This window comes from Lepus europaeus, chromosome 3, assembly GCF_033115175.1.
Source record: "Lepus europaeus isolate LE1 chromosome 3, mLepTim1.pri, whole genome shotgun sequence".
Lineage (NCBI taxonomy): Eukaryota > Metazoa > Chordata > Mammalia > Lagomorpha > Leporidae > Lepus > Lepus europaeus.
This window is the reverse complement of record NC_084829.1, coordinates 46,537,975-46,559,642: the sequence shown is the minus strand read 5'-3', so window position 1 is coordinate 46,559,642 and position 21,668 is coordinate 46,537,975. Positions and strand designations below refer to the sequence as shown.

Below are 21,668 nucleotides of genomic sequence, written 5' to 3'. Positions count from 1 at the left end.
CTTGAAGGATATACTTTATTGAAATTTGTATCATGTTAGAGTACCTCCAAGTTAAACAGAGCATTCATTAAGTGTTTCAACTAGATGGACAAGGCAATGCTTCAAAATCAAAACAAAAATTCTGAAGGAGCTACTGCCACCAAAGCCATCCTAAGTAGTGTCATAGAATGTACTTGCAACGGACCTATATTCTATTTTAATTTGAACACTATATCCTAAGCATAAAACAGATTTTTTTGAAATGCGAGTAATATGTTAGTAAGATTATTTAGCAAAATAAGTGTTTCCAACTGATTACAAAAATGATTAAAGGCAGAAGAAATATCCTGAATCCATGTATACCGCAGCACCTTTACAAATATGCTACATGGTTGACCTGAGCCCATTTCTGTCTTTGATGCATATAACGATTTTCAAGAGTGACGATGTCCTCTGGCTACACACTTTGAATTCTCCCAGATACTCTGTTGCTCTGGGTAAGAAGCTAGTGGTGGAAGAGCAGCTTCTGGCTGAATGTCCTTGTCTATGGCTCCAGAGTTAAACCCACATCACCTCCAGACTCCTTTTCTGAAAAAGAGAAGAGAAAAGCTTAAAGCCGAGAAAGAAAACAAAAACAAGAAAATTACTTTTAGTGGTGTTTCCATTTCTTTTTTTTTGACAGGCAGAGTGGACAGTGAGAGAGAGAGAGAGATAGAGAGAAAGGTCTTCCTTTACCATTGGTTCACCCACCAATGGCCGCTGCGGCCGGCACGATGTGGCCAGAGCACTGTGCTGATCCGAAGCCAGGAGCCAGGTGCTTCTCCTGGTCTCCCATGCGGGTGCAGGGCCCAAGCACTTGGGCCATCTTCCACTGCACTCCCGGGCCACAGCAGAGAGCTGGCCTGGAAGAGGAGCAACCAGGACTAGATCCCGGTGTGCCAGCACTGCAGGCGGAGGATTAGCCCATTGAGGCGGTGTGGCCGTGGCGCTTTCATTTTATGTCCTCTAAAAGGACAGAGGGAGGGCAGGTGAGTATTCTAATTACTACAGGGAATTAATTACTCCTGTAGAAATAATGGCTGTTTTTCCTTGTTAGTATTTGGTTCTCTCATTGTCTTAGTGTTAAATAAAGTTTCTTTGAGAAATTACTAAATTGGGATATTTTATATTCTGCCGTGACAATATTACTAAGGGGATAATCAACAGTTCTGTGTTGTCATTGATTAGTGTGTACATTTCACAAAATACTAAAGCTGTCAGGAGCTGCACTTCATTCTCAATGTGCCTAATTCTAAGAACCAATGTGCAGGGCTGGCATCGTGGTACAGCAGGTTAAGCCTCCACCTGCAGTGCTGGCATCCCATTTGGGCACCGGTTTGAGTCCTGGCTGCTCCACTTCCAATCCAGCCCTGCTAATGCATCTGTTAATGCACCTTGGGCCCCTGCACCCACATGGGAGACCTGGATGAAGCACCAGGCTCCTGGCTTCAGCCTGGCCCAGCCACAGCTGTTGCCGCCATTTGGAAAGTGAACCAGCAGATGGAAGATCTCTCTATATACATATCTTTCCTTTTCTTCGTAATTGTGCCTTTCAAAAAATTTTGGAAAAAAAAAAAAAAACAAACCCAATGTACTACTTTTGAACAAAAATGTGGAACAAGCAAGAATCCTATGGAATCATATGTGAACAAATTGAAACTCCAGAAATTCCAAAGATTACTTAACAATTATGATTTGAAGGTATAAGGAATTGCTTCAAAATCTTTAATATATGAATTTATCAGGCTGAACTTTCAAGATTAATTCAACCAACAAATAAATTGCCTGTGATATTTTAGGAAGTAATCTTCTTGGTTATATGTCCTTACAAACACACTTAAGCATTTTTATCTAAAGTGCTTTTCCCATTATAACATCCAAGAAAATGGATAAATCATTTTTGTTTGAAGGATTCAGTATAATTCTATCAATGACAACAATTCTGGGTAATAAAAGTATATTATTTTAAAAACAACAAGTTGGGAGACCAGTGCTGTGGCATAGTGGGCTAAGCCTCTGCCTGTGGTGCTGGCATCCCGTGTGGGTGCCGGTTCTGGTCCGGGCAGCTCCCTGCTATGGTCTGGGAAAGCAGTAGAAGATGGCCCAAGTGCTGGGGCTCTGCACCCACATGGGAGACCCAGAAGAAGCTCCTGGCTCCTGGCTTCAGATCAGCTCAGCTCCAGTAGTTGCAGCTATATGGGGAGCAAACCAGTGGATGGAAGACCTTTCTCTCTACCTCTCCCTCTCTCTGTCTGTAACTCTACCACTCAAATAAATAAATAAATAAAATCCTTAAAAAGTAATAAAAATTTAAAAATTAAAAAAATAAAAAATAAAAACACAAGCTGGATGGGGATTTGGTGCAGTGGTTAGGATGCTGCCTGGGATGTCCCCGCATCCCATACTGGTTTGAGTTCAAGCTCCCCTCCTTCTGATCCAGCTTCCTGCTAATGCATGCCCTTGAAGGCAGAAGTCAATGGCTCAAGTACTTGGATCCCTGCCACCCACGTGGAAAACCTGGATTGAGTTCTGGGCCCTTGGCTTCAGCCTGGCCCACCCCTGACTATTGTAGGCATTTGGAGAGTGAACCAGTGGATGGAAGATCTCTGTCTCTCTGCTTCTCAAATTGAAAAAAAATTTTTTAGAAGAATAAGGTCTAAAACTTTTTAAAAAGAAATTTAAAAATAGAAAATAGAAACAAGTTACCCATAACTGCAGCAGCATCCTCTGATGATGTGAAGTAAGGGTCCTTCCCCACTGTGTGGAATGCAGCCTAAGAAAAGGAACCTTTGGATTACTACTGATTCTTTACTATAAGCACAAAGTAGTTTATGTCAGAAACAGGACACAGACAAACCAGAAGTGAGTCCACAAACAGAATTCCTATGAAAGTTTACAATCTGATTTTATAGTGAAGAACCACCTCAAGTACACTTTTTTCTTCAAATATTCATTTCTGGGTGGAGCACTCCACCCAGGCAGTAAAAGCCCTTTTTCCAATGTTAAGTTCCCAGACCCTGGACAGCTCTGGTGGATGGTAAAGGAGGCAGGGACATCATTGCTCAAGGGGCTGCTATTCACTTTACCCAAGGGGAGTCACAGGTGCTTCATTAAAGACTCATTGATGAGGGAATATATTTACCCTATATTCCTTTCAATAGTTAATAGCATGTTCTTATATGAGGTAACAGAAACTAATGAATGAGATATATTCTTATGATAGAATGTAATAGCTCAAATAAAGGAAAAATTCTTTTAATTTATGTAATCAGATCCTCAGACCATAGCAACTTGAGGTAACATAAAAAGTTATACGTGACTTCATACCTAACAATATTCAGTTTTTAAGGGGAATTAGTTCATTTGTAGACACACGTCCTTAAGAATTTGCTCAAATTTGAGGAAAGGTCCATTTAAATCCCATTAATAACCAAATCAAAAATTTCCAAGACTACTCATAAGTAGTTTCTATGTTTTCTAATTAGCTTAGAGCTAGAAGTAATTGCATACACACACACACACACATATACACACAAATATAATTTTATGTATACTTTAAATAGTCCTAAATAGTTCTTTTCTATTTGGCAGGTAAACTATATCCAAATAGAATTTTGTATATATGTAAGGATGTATGTTATTTGGTGGTGGATTCTTCAAAGTTAATGGAAACAATCAGAAATTTGGAAGTTTTTGTAAATATGGATGCAAAGCAACAAGTGTAGCAAGCTGTTATTTTTGACAAAAATGGAATTTATGCAAGCAGGTAAAGAGAAATGTCTAATTATTTGTAATAGTGAAGATTTTCAAATGGCCTAAGTAGTCAATGTTATGAGGATTGATTTAATATAGTATAGCTCTTTAACATCATGCAATCCTATGCAGTCATCAAATATTGTTTATGCTTTCTAGTTGTAGCCAAAATGCAGTGAGCTGACTATAGCCTCCCTCTTCCACTAATTAGAACCAAAATTTCTGGGCAGAATGCAAAAAGTTAACTACTGAGGAATCTCAAAAGGAAATAGGAATAGGTGGATTGAGAACTAAATGAAAGCTTGAATAATGATTCACAACAGAGGTGAGTTTTATAGCATTTTTCTGTTTTCTTTTTGTACTTCTTTGTGTCTTGGTTTTAATCTAAAGGTGGGCCCAAATTAAAATTGCCCAACTCAGGTGGGCAGACAAAACTCTGTGAGAAATTCCTTACTTCTATAACCACTGGAAAGGTTTAAAACCTATAAGGGAAAAAAAATAAAAATTGGCAAATTCTGAAATCTGTTACTGCTTTATGTATATAATACCTTTGAAAATGAAAAACTTTAAAAGGCAATAAAAAGGATCCTGGAGAGTTAGGGAATGGGTGGAAAATCCCTTTATTGCTTTTTTTTTCCTTCTCATTCTTCTTCCAGGCCCACACAAGGGTTAGCTCCAAACATTGCCTGGGGACAGTAATGGCAAGCAGGCTGCTGAAACTGTGAAGGAATACCTGTCTTTCTGGCCAATGGAATGAAGAAAAGAAAGAAAGAGACCTTATGTTATCTAGATGTAGTGGGGATTATTTCTTTCTTTCTTCTTTTCACCTGTTTCACTGGAGTGAAGAACTGCCTAACAGCACAGAAACATATTTTCTGCCTGGAACCCAACAAATGGATTGATCCTGAGGGATGGAATAAAGGAGACCCTGAATCCAGAAAGTGTGGAGGATATCTCAGACAGGGAAGGAGTTGGGAAATGTTAACCCCTCTAAAATTATATAAACTGATCTAAGTGCCAGCATCACCCCTGAGCTACACGATGTACAACACAACCAGTTACGCACAGCACCAACCAAGTCCTAGACTAACTTTTGAGTGGCTTATGTGCTGGGCAGATCTGAACAACAGCGCAAATGCATTTGGCTGCTAAAACTGAAAAATTCTAATAATGAAGCTGGCATGGGAACCATCAGCTACAGAAAGAGAGACAGACCCCGTAGCCTGAATCTAACAGTGCCAATTATCTGCTAAAACGTCAACATTCCCCAGAAATTCTAAAAGGGCCCAAAATCTTAAACACAATATCCAAAATGGTCAGGATTAATCTGAACTACTCAACACACAAAGTACCAGTAAAAGTTACTACTTCTTGAGGGAAAAGACAACCAACTGATGCAGAACCTCAGATGACCAGATAATGGAACTCTCAAACAAAGACTGTGAAGTAAGAACTTCAACAAATTGCAAACAGATTAAACTCAAGTGCACGGACACATCATAATGTCTTGGGAACTTTCCCACAATATAGTCTTAAATAAAGAATGCAGAATATAAAACTGTATGTAGAATTACATAAATTGTGCTCAAATATGTAGGTGAAATAGAAGGGTACTTTGAAAATTCATGGAAAAATGGAATTAAAAGATAAGTTTGGGGCAAGCATTTGGCTTAGTGGTTAAAATGGCCACATCTCATATCAGAGTACGTGGGTTCACTACCTGGCTCCTGACTCCAGCTGCTTGCTAATGCAGACCCTGGAAAGCAGTGGTGATGACTCAAGTGATTGGGTTCCTGCTACCCATGTGGGAGACCTATATTGAGTTCTTGGCCTAGCCTGGGGCCACTGAATGCATTTAGGAAGTGAACAACCAAATAGGGCTCTCCCTTCTTCTGTCGATTTCTCTCTCTCTCAAATTTTTTAAACGCAGGCATTACAAAAATAAATAAAAACAAGTTTATTTTGGTGCAAAAAATGTGAAACTCATGCAGTTTTTTCATGTTTTCCAGGAACTTTATTTTAAAATCCTCATACTTCTATTCCATATAAAAACTACGAAAGAAAACCAGGCTTATCAACTTGATTGTCTTCAGATGGACATACTACAGGTGGTTATTACTTTCTCATTTTTAATTTCACCAAATCTCTCAGATTTTTTGCATCAAACATGAATTTTATAAGTCACGAACACCAACAATTTTCATTCTTTAAACCTCAAAGTGAAAATCAAGGAGTAAAATGTATGTGAAAATGGATACTTGGCATAAAGTCTAGAATCATTGATTTTGTTATTACTGCTTTTAGTTTTTAACTTAGAATGTTAATTTTTCTCCATTTTTCTCAACACAAGGGATTTGGAAATACTTTGTTAAACCACCTTTCAAAATGTAGAACAATACTCTTGTTGATTAATGTTTAAAGGATTCCATACCTCAGATGGACTATTATCTAATTTATCTAATTTAGGTATGCCATTCCAGACATTCTCAGGGTTCACTATCTCCTCCTTACCACTGGAAAGGTTTAAAACCTACGAGAGAAAAAAAAATTAATAAAAATTGGCAAGTTCTGAAATCTGTTACTTCTTTATGTATATAATACCTCTGAAAATGAAAAACTTCAAAAGATAATAAAAATGACTTGCTTAAACTTCAATCTTATGTTTGAAACTCGATGCTATTTCAGTTCAGCAAACATATATTGAGTACCTATGCCTGGAGATAAAAATCTATGGAAAGAACACCTGTAAGCAGATAATTACAAATCCACACAATGTATGAAACTCTTCTGTAGTAGTGTGGAAATAAAATATAGCTATAAAGCCTTTTTTCAGGGGGGTAATATTAAGGGAAGAGTTAACTTAGAAAATAATGTCAGGGAATGCATCCTGGAAAAGTGATAGCTATAGTAAATCTTTAAGGATAAATGGGAATTAAACAGTTTAGGATTGTAATAGAATACAGGTAAACTATAACTGCATTATCAAATACATCGAACTGGCAAGCAGAATGGCATATATAAGAGAAGCTATGCAGTTTAATGTCCAACTGTTATAAATAAAGAAATATAATGAGGTAAGACCCAAGACTAGAGAGGTACAGGGATACTCATTCCTGGAGGATCTCCTTTGTCACGTTAATGAGCATTTATATCCTAGGTTCTCCAATCTCAACGCATTCCAGAACTCTGCCCCTAGAAATTCTGAACCAGTAGGCCACATCAAGGCCCAAGTATCTACAGTTTAAGAAACACACCAGGTGATTCAGATACTGGTAACTTTCAGATTACAGGAGAAACAGCCAACTGGAAGCACCTGTAAGACTTTACACAGTATGATACAGCCAGGTTGGCATTTGATAATCTTTATGCTAGCAGTATGGACAATGAGATGAAGGAAGACTAGAAAACCTAACCAAAGTTATTGCAGCAATGTAGCTGTGAAATCAAGTACTTAACTAAGGTAGTAGTATTAGGCATAAAAAAAGTTCCAAATAGGAGGAAGTAAATGGAAAATGTAGGACTGGTGACTATAGGGTTTGGAGGGTAAGGGAGGTAAAAGCACCTAGGATGACTTCGCACTAGGTCTCATATATACACACATATGGATGCTTCAAAAGATTTTTGCACTATGTCAGTTTGCCAAGGGAACAAGCAGGTGAACATTTCTTCAGCTGCATTTCCTAGTCTGATAATGTCTGGTCAAATCTCCTTAGCACTATGCAAGTACATTTGGAGATAAAGTACTTAAACTTTACTTACTCTTGTGCCTTCTTCAGCTATTTCCAAAATCTCACATTTGGACCAGGTGTTTCTTGGAGTTGACCATACAACACATTTGGAACCAACAGTAAACCCTTTCAGACTGAAAATGTTCTGTGGTTGAGCTGTCAGATCGAATAAAGTAAGATTCAATGCATACCTCTTAATTCTTTAAAGTGAGACACATAAGCATTTTCCTAATCATCATTTATTGTTACTGAATAATCATATTATGCAACTAGGACACTGGCATAATATGTTTTAAGTCTCTTTTACCACTTTTCTTAAAAAAGGATGTGTGGGGCCAGCGCTGTGGCATAGCAGGTAAAGGTGCCACCTTCAGTGCTGGTATCCCATATGGGCGCCGGTTCAAGATCCAACTGCTCCACTTCTGATCCAGCTATCTGCTATGGTCTGGGAAAGCAGTGGAAGATGGCCCAAGTCCTTGGGCCCCAACACCTGCGTGGGAAGACGCTCCTGGCTCCTGGCTTCAGATTGGCCCAGCTCCAGCTATTGTGGCCAATTGGGGAATGAACCAGCAGATAGAAGACCTCTTTCTCTCTCTCTGCCTCTTCTTCTCCCTCTGTGTAACTCTGACTTTCAAGTAAATAAATAAATCTTTTAAATAAATAAAGTTATAAAGACTTTTTTAAAAAAAAAGGATGTGCATTTCTACCACTGAAAATTACTGCTAAAAGCCAGTATTTTTATCACAAGTGATACTGCAAATAGTTATGACTGACATTCTAAAATCAAGGCAACATGTTGCACCTGAGCAGACATTGCTATTACAAAGTTAGGAATTGATATTATTAAAATGTGACTGTGGAGATTACACATCTAATGCAAAGATAATATTTAGGTAAATCATAATGTACCCACATATGGTATACTATATATTAAAATATCTTGAAGACATTTTTAAGAGATTAAACACTACATGATAGTGGGTTTAACACTACATGATAGTATTACATTTTTTAAGAGATTTATTTACTTATTTGAAAGTCAGAGAAAGGGAGGGAGAGACAGAAAGAGATTTTCCATCTGCTGATTCACTCCCCAGATGGCCACCAATGGCTGGAGTTGGGCCAGTCCGGAACCAGGATTCAGGAGTTTCTTCTGGGTTTCCTTAGTGGGTGCAAGGGCCCAAGGACTTGGGCCATTCTTTGCTGCTTTCCCAGGAGCACTATCAGCAGGGAGTTGGATTGAAAGTAGAGCAGCCGAGACACAAACCAGTGCCCACATGGGATGCCGGCACCACAGGCGGCAGCTTTACCTGCTATGCCACAGTGCTGGCCCCTAGTGTTTTGTTTTTAAACCTTACAGACATACAAAAAAGAGGGTAAAAGATAAATAAAATACAAAAAGAAAGTGCACTATGGTGTTAACACCATGGTCATTTCTTGGTAGTAACAGTATGGTACTTTTCATTCTCATTCTATTATTTTCTCTATTTTGTACATTGGTTCAAATTTAATAAAATAAAAAATTGACATTGAGAAAGTATAACTGGGCCAGCATTGTGCCATGGAGAGTTAAGCTGCCGCTTGCAATGCCAGCATCCTATATGGGTGTGCTAGTTCAAGTCCTGGCTGCTCAGCTTCTGAGCCAGCTCCCTGATAATGTGCCTGGAAAAGACAGCAGGTGACAGCCCAAGAACTGTGGCCCATGCTACCCATGTGGGAGGCCAGGATGGTTTCCGGTTTTGGCCTGGCCCAGACTTGGCTGTTGTGGCCATTTGACAGTCAATCAGCAGGATGGAACATCTGTCTCTCTCCCTCTCCCCCTCTCTCTTTCACCCTGCCTTTCAAATAAATAAATATTTTTAAAAGTTTAACTCATTAGAAAGTTTAAAAGTTATCTACTCAATGCCAACTTTAAGTATCAAATAGTAAAGATTACTTATTAAAATTTAATACTTTTTAAGCTTTTCGCAAGACTGTTAAGATTTTTTTGGTTAATAGAGGCTCTCTGTTTTTGTTATTTAAGAGTTTCTAAATGAATGGCAAAAGTGATGCATGATACAGTTAAGTCTGAAAAAGACTCTGCCAAAATTACCCCATTGTAATTTATGCCTATAGCAGTGTATAGTAAGGGAACACCATGCTTTTTAAAACTTACCAAAAGATATACCCACTTGATTATAAAAATGACTTATTAAGGTGTAAATAAATGTGATGACCTCTTGGAGGGTAACAGTTTTTAAGCTGTCTGTTGTTAAACACAAAGCAAATATTTCAGCATTTCATCCATTGCATATTATTTTATATTGACTTCACAATTAATTTCCTCCATGTTTAAAATGCCCTTCATAAAAATTCAAATCTGACTCACTTCCCGGGTTTTAGTAGGTCTTGCAAAAAAATAACTTAAGAAAATTTATGTAAGTATTCTCTTTAAAACAAAGAAGACCTTTTGAGAGACACTACTTTAAATTTGAAAGTGAAAAAATCTATTCACATACCTGAAACACAGTCTGGTAGAGTACTGTGCTTCCTCTCCATAGGGGGGTCTTCTTTAGGGAACAAAGGTATCAGTGAGGAGGTGGCATCTCTGTTTTCATAGTCAGCAAATTCTTCTTTATATGTACTTATTTCAATCTGCATTTGGGGGTCACAATTCTTTTCAGGTAGATGTAATGGCATCCCCTGCTGGTCATCAAAAGATTCTACACAACTTGGGTTTCTCCTGTCCTCCACACTCCTGGATTCTTGGGCTTTCTGACTGATGCTTAAAGACAAAGGATTTATTTTGTCATCTAGAGACAGCTGGGCTATAGGCAGTTCCAGTTCCTCCTGCCTCTCAGCTTCACAGGTGAGGGGAAGCTCCACTGCAAATGGTTCTAGGGGACTTTCTGGGCCACAGCCATCCAAGAGAGGCGGGACTGGAGGCACCAGTCCTAGCTCCTCTTTTTCTTCTTCTCCGACTAGAGAATGCTGCAACTCGATGGATTCTAGTTCTAAGAATTCCTTTGATTCTTCATCGGGAGAAAGTGGTACCTCAAGTGAGTTCAGCTCTAATATATCCTTTGTTTCGCTAGCATGTGGTAATAACGTGCTAAATCCTGGAAGAATATATTCATCCTCAAACTTTGCTTTGTCAGCCAAGTAGAGCTCTACTTTACCTTCCAGTACCTTGGTGCCAATTTTATCTTTGCATGTCTTTTCAAAAGCTTCGAAGATATTTTCAGTTTCAGCGTTATAGAGTTTACTTGGTTTGGTTTCAATAATGTTTAAATCATTTTCGATGCTTTCAGAGAGCTCCTCTGTCTGTGGTCGCACAAAGCATGCTTTGTCTTGTACAGCTTTAGCACTCAATTTCTTAGGTCCAACATCAGGACTGGGACACTCATGAGCTCCTTTTATCTCTGGGCCACTGTTTTCACAGGGCAGATCACTCTTAGTCACACCAATCCTAGAATACTTCTTCATTTTCTCATTAATACTTTCGCCTTTGCTCTGCAAGTCAACAATGGCTAAAGGGATATCACAAACATCCCTTTTGACTTCTAATATTGTTATTTCCAATACATCTTCTGTTACTATTTCATAAAAATAGTCATTTCCTTCTTGAGGGCATACACCTTCTGAAATGTTAAATCCTGAGAGGCAGCAGGGAAAAGCTTGCATGGGAACTAAAAGAAGTTCAGAAGGAATGCTCCAGACCGCTTTCAGGTCCACACAGTCATCAACATTTCCAAAGTCCACCAGCCTAACAGATACAAGATCATCTTCACAAACATTAGTGATAAGGGCCCTATAATAATGCCCATCTTCTCTGTATTTCACTATGCAAGGGTCGCCAATGTGAGGACGTGGTATACAATTTCTCTGATCTGTTATCTGTTTCTCAGTAGTTTGTACTTCTACTTCTAAATACTGCAGTCTCTCGGTATCAGCAAACTGACACCAGAAGTACTCAGGCCCATCTATTACAGTGGCATATGCTCTCACCACCTTCATTTTTGGATTATACCAGTTAAGAAAGACTGAAGTGTCAATGTCAGAATTGCCGGACTTTGAACAGGCACCTTTAATTATTTGGGTAGAAAGTCCTAGTTGAGATTTTTCACTGAAAGCATATTTGCTAATCAGGTCTTCTGCTATAATGCCATGCTCATCAGCAAGAATAACTTCCCATCTGTCTTGAAATTTAACAAATTCACATCTGATTTGAGCCTCATCAGTCCGCTGGGAAAAGTAATGCATCATCTCCTTACAGTTTATAATTTGGGGGACCCAAAGGCCTCCCAGGGAGCAATGGATGCAAAGGCCTGGTAATATTGCATTAGTGAGGTCAAGTCTGCCTATTTTGTTAGTAGGGACCACAGAAACGTTGCCATAATCTAAGAATTGTACAAACAGATGATCATTAGGTTGCCGTTCCTTGACCACGGCACGATACCATAAGTTGTCGTCTGGAAAAATGGCACATATCATATCTCCGCTTAGCAAGGGGGGACCAGCATAATATTCAGGCCTTGTTTTAACATCATTTAATCTCTCTGAAAGGTGATTGATTTCAGCTTCATCTTCTGTTAACTGAACATAAAAGTCTGAAATGTCATTGATATGTGAAATATATACAGTTGTTTTAAAGCCAGGCATTATAGTTTTCTGTGGGAACTGAGAAAATTTTAGAGGCAAATCCTTGTTGCGTGATTCTCCTATTTTTCTCTCTGAAAGAGCAGCTTCTACTTTTGTGGCTTTCAAAGGCAGCTCCGCAAAAATTTCTTCTTTCTTTTCTCTTGCTACTGGGAATATCTGATTATTCTTACTTCCCACAGGGTCCTGAATTTGGGTGACTAAGTTTGTCTTTGTTGAATTTTGTAAAAGTTTGAGTTCCTTACATGCTGCGCTGATCTTAGGTCTGTATGGTTCTCCCAAAATCTCTCTACTCTGTGATTTGTTCTGAACTGAGTTACTTAAAATTTCTGTAGGGGAAAACTTCATAATTTTATTTCTTTCTCCAGGAGCTTCAGCAGTACAGAGGAGTGCTTCAGCTTTTTTTATCTTTGTTCTGTCTTTGCAACCAAGGAGTCCTACCTTTTCATTAACACTAGCGTTAATTTGAATACCATCATCATATAGTTCTATAATCAGTCTTCCATCTGAACTTTTTGCTACAACTAAGGCCTTAAGTGACTTATCTAAAACAGTCTTCTGAAACCATGTTGTCACTTCTTCTGGAATGTGATCAGAAATATCAGATAATGAGCATTTAAGAGCTTGCATGGGCAAAAGTAAGACATCATAGGCATCACTAGGTATTGGAAGCAAGTCATCACTTGCTACTACATAAATGTTCCCAAAGTCAACAAAGAAGACTTTATTTGGTTCTTTTTCAATTACTATCCCTCTATACCAGTTTCCATCAGTATACTTAGCAAGGCACAGAGTATCAGGGATCAAGGGAGACACTTTTAAACTCAGCAAAATCTTACTCAACTGGGTAACACTATGTGACAACTGTTCCAAAATACGTGCATTTCTGGCCAGCTGGCAATAAAATGTCCAAGGGTCATCAACATGTGTGATATACACTGATTCTTCACTTCCAATTTTCATATCATGTGTAGAATAGTAGTAGGAATGCAGCTGAACAGACAACTCCAGGGGCTTCGGACATTTTTCTTGCCTTGCAAGTCTCTTTTCTACCAAAAACTGGCATGCACTCTGAAAGGGTGTTACCAAATCCACGATGCTAAACAGTTCTTCGTTATGTATGGAGGCCAAAGCAAATATTGTGCATTTTAACTCCAGATTGTCCTGCCACGCATTATTTACAAATTCACTAAAAGCTTGTATTGCCTTTTCATCCCAAACAAAGGGGTTTTCACCAGTTGGGTGGATTAAATTATAAAGACTGCACCTAAAAGCCTGGGCCTTAACCTTGAGAAATTCTTCATTAATTGAATAAATGTCATTCACAGATACCATTTCTTGGTCTCCATAATCTACAAACACTACTTTGACATTCTCTGAAGATTGTGTCCCGCTAATCAAAGCTCGGGACCATCTTCCATCTGCTGGTCGCTTTGCCAAACAAGTGGAGGAGGGTCCCTGGTAAGGAACAGCTGTGTTTTTGCAATATTCTTGAATATCACACATTAGAGTCTTAAATGCTTGTATGTTCCTGGTGAGGTGGCACCAAAAATGGCCAGGGTTTTCAATATAAGATACTTTGACTTCTACTGTGCTTCCGACTTGGAGCTCTCCTGTACTAGACAAGACTGTCTTAAGTCCTAAGAGATTTTCCGTAAGAGAAGAATAAGCAGGTGTCCTTTCCTCTTTTTCCTGCACTAGGTCGGTTGTAACACTTGCATCGGGCAAAGCTTCTGCCACACACGTGGCTTTATTATCTCTTTTGGTCTTCTGGTCTCCTTCTCCCTTCTTGGCAGAAAAGGCTTTGGTGTTATCTGCAGCAAAATGGTTTGAAACATGCCCTGGGGAGCGGGTATTTAGTGGGATCTTTTCCTTTGTTTCAAATTCCTGATACTTGGCATAGCCGGCTTGGGCAATGACCTTACTGATGTTCTCTTCCCCTGTTCTTGATTCGTCAAGAATCTCAATGACGTACTGGCGATCCCTCCTGTCCAGGATGTGGATGACTAATTCTTTGTGGAGGACAGTCTTCTTAAAAAAGGAAATCGCATCCTGGCTCCAGGTTTTCCCCAGAGGCCAAATGTCAGCCAGGGTGCACTTCAGAGCCAGTATCGGTAGGCGCCGGAACTGAGGAAGCAACATCCTCACGTCGTACCAGTCCACATTTTCTGAATTGCCTCGGTCCACCAAGAAGACGTCCACGCTCTTGTCATCCAATCGGGTGACGATGGCGCGGAAGTAGCCATTTTCCTTCCACTTGACACAGCAAAGGTCGTCAGGTTCAGGTTTCAAAACCACGCCGTCCAGCTTACTGGCCGAGGAGTAGAAACTGCACATCCTCTTCATCAGCTTGGAGAAAGTGCCACTGTGTTTCCTCAGCCGGATCCAAAACTCCGAGGGGCTTTTCACAAACTCTACCTGGGCGTCGTAAAAGGCATTCATCTTCAACCTGATGAACGGTAAGGCGGGGAGGGAAACCTCTTCATCCACATCTTCGGCGGGAGACTGAGACTGCACAGCCGCTTCCGGCTCCTCCTCCTCCTCCGCTTCCTCCTCTCTGCCCTGGCTCTGAAGGAATCGGTCAGCCAAGCAACACGCCTGGACTCCAAACACACTGTTAAGATCCATCCCATCCTCTCTGTACAAGGTGACGTAATACACGTGCTCGAAGGAACAGTAAAATTCAATCTTCGCATTTACGGCCTGGCCCAGGATCAACGCCTTCAGGTCACCAACCTGTGACCGAGACCAGCCCCTGCCACCGTCCCAGAGTCCATACAACGCACAAGGGTAGGTCACCACAGGCATTCGGAAGTATTCGGGGAGCAGGTACCGAAGGCTACTACAACTCACTAACTCCTTCCTTCCATAGTCGACGTGGAGCACCTGGGCACAGCGCTGGGGCCGAAAAGTCTCAAGCAAGAGTGCCCTGTACCAATGACCATCTAATCCACAGGACGCACATGGAGAGCCCGGCTTGTCTGGGCTCTCCTCCCTCTCCTCCCAGGTGGCACTGGTTGAGCTCTCATCCCCTGTCCCCGTTGACACTCGGTATACCTGGGCCATGCTCTCTGAGAGCCGGTGAATCTCCTGCGAGAGGCTCCGGAGCTGGCAGTGAATGCGGTGGGGATGGCACACTTGGGTAACCACCACGGGCTCCGTCACACCCAGCTGCAGCCGCGGATAGAAGTAATCCAGGCCAGGCTGCTCCTGCTTGGGCAGGGCTCGCGGGAGAACCGAGGCCCAGGAGCCCAGGCCAGCAGTGGCCGCCGCGAGGTAGCGCTTGAGCAGCGAGCGGAAGAGGCTGTTGGGCACCTGCCGGGCCAGGCCGAGCTCCTGCATCTGCTGGAAAACACTGGGCACCTCCAGCAGAACCAGGCGATGGAGCAGCAGCACGTCCAGGACCCGTCCGTGCACCTCCTGGCCCTGCAGGTTGCTAAGGAAGTCCACGGCGCTGGACGGCCAGTGCTGTGGCTCGCCCCCGCCCGCGCCACCGCTGCCCATCGGCACCAAGCCGGCCAGCACGCAGCCCAGCACCTCCGAGGGCAAATGGAAGAACTCGCTGCGTCCCGGCGCCAGCGAGCCCACGCCCACCGTGATGGTGCGGCCCTCGTCGAGCAGGAAGACGCGGCTCTCCTGCAGCTGCCGACTGACCACGCGGCAGCGGTGCCACAGGAGCCCTACCTGCACCAGGCACAGCTCTCCGGGAGAGGCCGCGGTGCCGCTCAGCGCCCACGGGCCACGCGTGGCCACCGCCTCCTGGATCTCCCTGCTCAGCCGCACGTACTCCTCCCGCCGCTGGCCCACCAGTCCCCAGAGCTGCACGGGGATCATCTCGGGATGCACGTCCACGAAGGACACCCGCAGAGCCAGGGAGGCCCCCGGCGTGGGCAGCCCGGGCGTCGAGCACATCTCGGCGGCGCGGTCGGGACTCGCTGAGCGCTCAGGGACTGCACGTCAGGCAGAGCCGCCAGAGCCGGCTCCGAGGGCCGAGGGAACGGGAAGGACGCCCGGCGAGGCGGCCCTCGGCGGCGCGCCAGACGGGGCCCTCGGGGGCTCGCGCCGACTGGTAAGACGCGGCCGCCGGACCAACCGCTCAGGGTCGCGCCGCCGCGCAGGCATTGGCTGCGCGCGGCGCCCCTGCTTCCGGCGCGGACGGGTCGCTGCGGGGACGCGGCCTGAGGGCCGGCGGCTGGGCTGAGGAGAGATTCGAGGGCCCTGCGGCCAGGCCTAGCGCTGGGTGGCTGGGGGCACAACCCGCTTCTCCGCAGAGCGCCCTCAACTCTGCGGGGCGCGCCGAGCGGCTGTGGTGAGGCCCGGCATGCCTCTCCCTCTGACTGCTGTTCAGAGAGCCTGCGTGGCAGCGGCGGAGCCAGGCACGGGCGTCCCCATCCAAAATGGCAGCGAGAAATGGAGGCGCCAACGGCGCGTTCCCAGGCGTTAAGGCCGAACTCTGAGAGGCCAGGTCCTGCGCTCGCACCGCAGGCCGCGTGGGCGCCTTGGCCTGCTCGGTGCGTGGGAGACCTCGAGCTGTGAACCCGTATCGTCCTCGGAGTTGAGAGTTGTGAGGTTAGGATGGAGTCAGTGTGGCCACTGCGAAATGCTTCCGCCCCCACACTTACCTGGCATTATCCAGAATGTTCCTTCCTGCCTCTTTTCCTTTCCTGCCTGTTCTTCATGGGTTCAGATCCTGTAGTTTTGGGTTTCCCAGAATGTCATAAAAACACAGTTTGTAGCCTCTTGTGTCTGGCTTTTGATCACCTGGTATAATCCATTTGGATTCATCCAAGTCATTGTGTTTATAAGTAGTTATTTTATTTTTATAGTTGGGTTTTACTATGTATAGAAATACCACATTTATTCAATAGATGATGGAGCTTCTGCTTATTTCCAATATTTGGTGAAGATCAGTAAAGCTGCTATAAGCATTCACCTAAATGTGTTTGTGTAGAAAATGTTTTCTTGGGTGAAAGTATAAGAATATATGGGATTGCTGGGTCATATGGTAAGTGTATGTTGAAATTCATGACAGTCACATTCTTTTCCAGAATGTCTGTGTCATTTTGTATTCCTAACAAAGTATGAGTTGCTCTGCATTCTCAGCAGCACTTGGTATTGCCAGTCCTTTTATTTTAAGCCATTCCTGGGTTCTACAGTGGTATCTCATTGTGGTTCTAATTTCTTAATGATGAACTTTTTTCATGTGCTTATCCACCATCATACATCTTTAGTGAAGTGTCTGTTCTAATCCTTTGCTCATTTTAAAAAAAATGTTTATTTTTACTTATTTGAAAGAGCTAGAGAGAGAAGTAGGGACAGAGTGAGAGGTCTTCCATCTGCTGGTTCATTCAAATGGCTGCAACAGTGGGAGCTGCGCCAATGGGAAGTCAGGAGCCAGGAGCTGCTTCTGGGTCTCCCATTTGGGTGCAGGGGCCCAAGGACTAGGGCCATCCTCAACTGCTTTCCCAGGCACGCTAGCAGGGAGCTGGATAGGAATTGAAGCAGCTGGGACACCAACCATTGCCCATAGGAGATGCGGATGCTGCATCTGGGACTTTAACCCAGTGCGGTGACCCCTTTTGCTCATTTTTAAAAGGGTTATCATCTTTATTTTTTGTAATTGTTCCTATGTGTTTTAGAAAAAGTCCTTGGTCAGATTATGTGTTTTGTATTTTTCTCAGTGTATAGCTTGTTATTTCATTTTTTAAATAGTCTTTCAGAAAAAGATTTTAATTTGGATGAAATTCACAGAACTGTGCATTATTCCTAAAATTTTTTTCTAGATGAGTTTTTTGGTCTCAGGAAATCTTTATCTAACAAAAAATCAAAACAAATTTTTCACATTTTTAGAAGTTTTATAATTTTGGTTCTTATAGGTAGGTCTATGATGCTTTTTGAATTAAATCTTTGAATATGTAGTGAGTTAAGGGTTGAGGGTTTCATTTGTTTTATTTTTATATGTAGACATCCAATTGTTATAGTGCGATTTGTTGTAGACTGTTTCTGGATAAAATTATATTGATGCTTTGGCCAAAATTTAAACCAGCATATATGAGTCAGTCTACTCTTCAACTCTATTCTGTTCCATCATCTGATATGTCTATGTCTATCTTCATGCCAATATCACACTGTCTTACTTTCCATACTATTTAAAAGCCAATATTGACATTAGGGTAATAAGAAATTTCCAGCTTTTCTTTTTCCTCAAAATCGTTTTGTCTGTTCAAGATCTTTGCTTTTCCATATTTATTGTAGAATTGCTAATTTATGCAAAAATATTAAAACCTGATGGGATTTTTATTAGGATTGCATTTGTAGGCAGCCATTTGACAAGAACTGATGTTACAGCAGTGTTGAATCTTTTAATGCATAGACATTCTATCGCTCCATGAAGGTCTTTAATTATAACAACATTTTGCGGCTTTCAGCGAATAAATCTTGCACACATTTTGTCAGAATTATCTCTAAATTTCTCATGTTTTTGATGCTATTGTAAATAACTTTTGTTGTGAGATTCTAATTTTCCATTTGAGTATACAGGAAAGATACTTTTGCATACTGATCTTCTAATAAGATTTTGCAAAGATTTAGTTATTAATTCCAGTAGTTTTAGGTAGATTCCTTTGGATTTTCTACACAGAAAATTATATTGTGTGTGAGTAAAGGTGGTTTTATGTTCCTTTCCAGTATTTGTACTTTCGTATTTTTTTCTTGCTTTCTGTAATGGTAAGAGCTCCAGTACAGATCTGAATACAAATGGGGAAAATGCATATCCTTGCTTTGTTCCTGATTTCAGAAGAGAGTCTTTCACCAATATGTTATTAACTATAGATTTTATTTAGGTCATTTTTATCAAGATAAGGAACTTCCTTTCTAATATTTTCTTGGGAATTTTTATCATAAAATACTATTGAATTTTATCAAATACTTTTTCACATACTATTGGGATAGGTTTTTCTTTTTTTGTTTATTAGTGTCTTATTGTTTTTAAGCAATCTATAATTGTTTAAAAAATTTAAAAAGTGAATTATAGATTGATTTTAAAATCCTGAACTCAATTAGTCATGATGTATTATCATTTTTATCATGCTGAATTCAGTTTGTGAATATATTTTCACATCTATGCTCATGGGCTTTATGTTTTTTTCTTCTTTTTTAATCAGAGTAAAATATATGTAACATTTACCATTCGCATCATTTCTAAATGTTGAGTTTAATGCCATTAAATATGTACATATTATTGTGAAATGCAACCATCACCACTACACATTTCCAGAACTTTCTTTACCCATCCTGAAACTGTATACTCATTAAACAATAAGTCTTCATTCCCTCCCCATATTCCAGACCCTCGTAATCATTATTATACTTTTTGTGTCCATGAATTTGGCTATTCTAGGTATCTCAAATAAGTAGAATGATACAATGTGTGTCCACTTCTCTTGGCTCATTACACTCAGCATAAGGTTTATCTGTATCGTAGCATGAATTTCCCTTCTTTACAAGAATGAAAATTCCATCACATGTATATACCATCTTTTGTTTATTCATTCATTTGTCAATGAGCATTTGGACTGTTCCTAGCTTTTGGCGATATGAATAATGCTACCATCAAAACTACTCTGCAAGTATATATTCAAGTCTGTGCTTTCAATACTTTGGGGTATATACCTGGAAGTGGAATTTCCAAATCATGTGGTAACTCTTTGAGGAATCACCATAGTGTTTTTCACAATAGTTGCAGGACTTTCATTCCCACAAGCAATGTACTAAGAATCCAATTTCACTACAATCTAATCAATACTTGTTATTTTTTTATAGCAACAATAATGGTGAGTGTGCAAAGTACTACTTAAAGGGTAGTTTTGCATCCATGTCCATAAGATACTGGTCTGGGTTTTCTTCTTTAGTTAGATGTAAGCATTTTGGAAAAGTAAGTAAAGAAAAAACAATGAAAAGGATGACCCTGAAGTTTCCTGGCTGCAGTACTTGGTGCCTAGGGGCAAAGAAAATCCCAGAGAAACAGCATATCTGAAAAGACAAGGGAGAGGGGGTTGTGCAAAAAAATCATTTTAATATTAAAAATTTCAAGCTCACAAATATTGTGGGCCATCTTAGTGGAGATGTATAACTGGCAGTTGAAAAAAAATGACTAATACTTAAGGAATGAGTAAGGATAAGAAATGATGGTAACGTTTATCTTTTACTGAGTGCCTATTATGTGTTTAGGAATTGCCAGTCTATATGATAGCTGAAGTCACAGAAGTGAGGGAGAATTGAGAAGAGGACCAAGAATAGAACCTTTAAGAACCAAAATTTAATGATTTGAAAGAAATACCTATTGAAGACTGAGAAAGAACAATTAAAAATAGCAGATGGAGGGCCAAGAAGAAATAGTATCATCGAAGTCAAAGTAAAACATGGTATCAAAAAGAAGGAACTAATTCTTCAATGTTTAAAGTAACTCCAATTTTCTTCTCTTCATATAGTCACCCAGTGAGCATGTGCCAGTGAGTATGTCCATCACTATAATTACTGATTATTTGTCCTTTGCAGTAAGAGAATAATAGAGAGTACCCACAGGATAAAAATCATGCTCCCAAATTATAAGCACCCTTTAGATAAGATAATTATCTCAAACTTGATGCCTTAAATTAAGCCAGTCTCTTCTACGTCAGCTATAAAAAGTAAAGATTTTTTTAAAATCATCTTCAATTTTGTAATTAGCATCTTAACTCAAAAAACCATGATAGGAAAACAAAAACAAAACTCTTAATAACCAATCAGGCATTTGAAAACATTTATTTTGAAAAAATCACAACACACTATATTTACTCACATATATTCCTGTTACCAGACATTTTCAGCAAACAGACATCTTTAAGCATCTTCATCTGCATTTATCAAACCTTCCAAGAGGCTCCTGCTGCTGTTGACAATCACAGCAGCCTGTTGGGGGTAAAGTATGGGGAGAGAAAAATAATCATGTATTCCTCAAAATTCAGAAAGAAAAACACACTATGGGGGGTGTAATGTGCATTTGTATAGTTTCAATGAAGGCCCAATAGTGATATAACCTCCACAAACATTCTACAATGAAGATTAATGAAAGTACATTGCACATTTATTAAATATTAATCAAGTAGCCAAATTTTATATTATTTAAAAATACCAGATACTAGGTTTTGTGGGAGTTATGAAGGTTTATCTTTAAAATTTTAATAATAATGTGCTTAAACACATGCTTTTAAAAATTAATTAAGTATTTAATATGGTAAAAAAGTTAGCATTATTGACCCAATTACAATTATTTTGAAGGAAGTAGGAAAAAACATGACTTAATTGTGTGTATATAATTAGTTTTTTCTCTGCCTTCTTCATAAAACAACAAAAACCTGTTTGTAGTTTATAAGGGACAGAGAGATGTATCATGTGGCCCTTGTTTTCAAGTAGTTCACCTTGTAGAGGGGAAGCCCTCATGCATACTTCTCTTGGTGGGGGTCGGGGTCAGAGATACAGCAGGAACACAGA

General features: G+C 40.7%; 1 protein-coding gene across 1 annotated transcript; it reads right to left on the bottom strand.

Moving 5' to 3' along the window:
- Positions 1–257: 257 nt before the first annotated feature.
- Positions 258–16,049, bottom strand: TDRD6 (tudor domain containing 6). The gene is made up of 5 exons (XM_062187509.1): positions 9,998–16,049; positions 7,531–7,655; positions 6,203–6,301; positions 2,725–2,791; positions 258–567 (listed from the first exon to the last, which is right to left on the bottom strand). The coding sequence occupies exons 1-5, from the start codon at positions 16,047–16,049 to the stop codon at positions 524–526; spliced, it is 6,387 nt and encodes a 2,128-aa protein (XP_062043493.1). The 3' UTR covers positions 258–523.
- Positions 16,050–21,668: the final 5,619 nt, after the last annotated feature.

Bases quoted from the DNA above. Each gene is read 5' to 3' on its own strand.
- TDRD6 (XM_062187509.1), bottom strand. From the start codon at position 16,049: ATGTGCTCGACGCCCGGGCTGCCCACGCCGGGGGCCTCCCTGGCTCTG. The intron at 7,656-9,997 runs GTATGTGAATAG...TCGATCTGACAG, and splicing joins TCTACCAGACTGTGTTTCAG to CTCAACCACAGAACATTTTC. The intron at 2,792-6,202 runs GTATGGAATCCT...TCCTTTTCTTAG, and splicing joins TAGATAATAGTCCATCTGAG to GCTGCATTCCACACAGTGGG.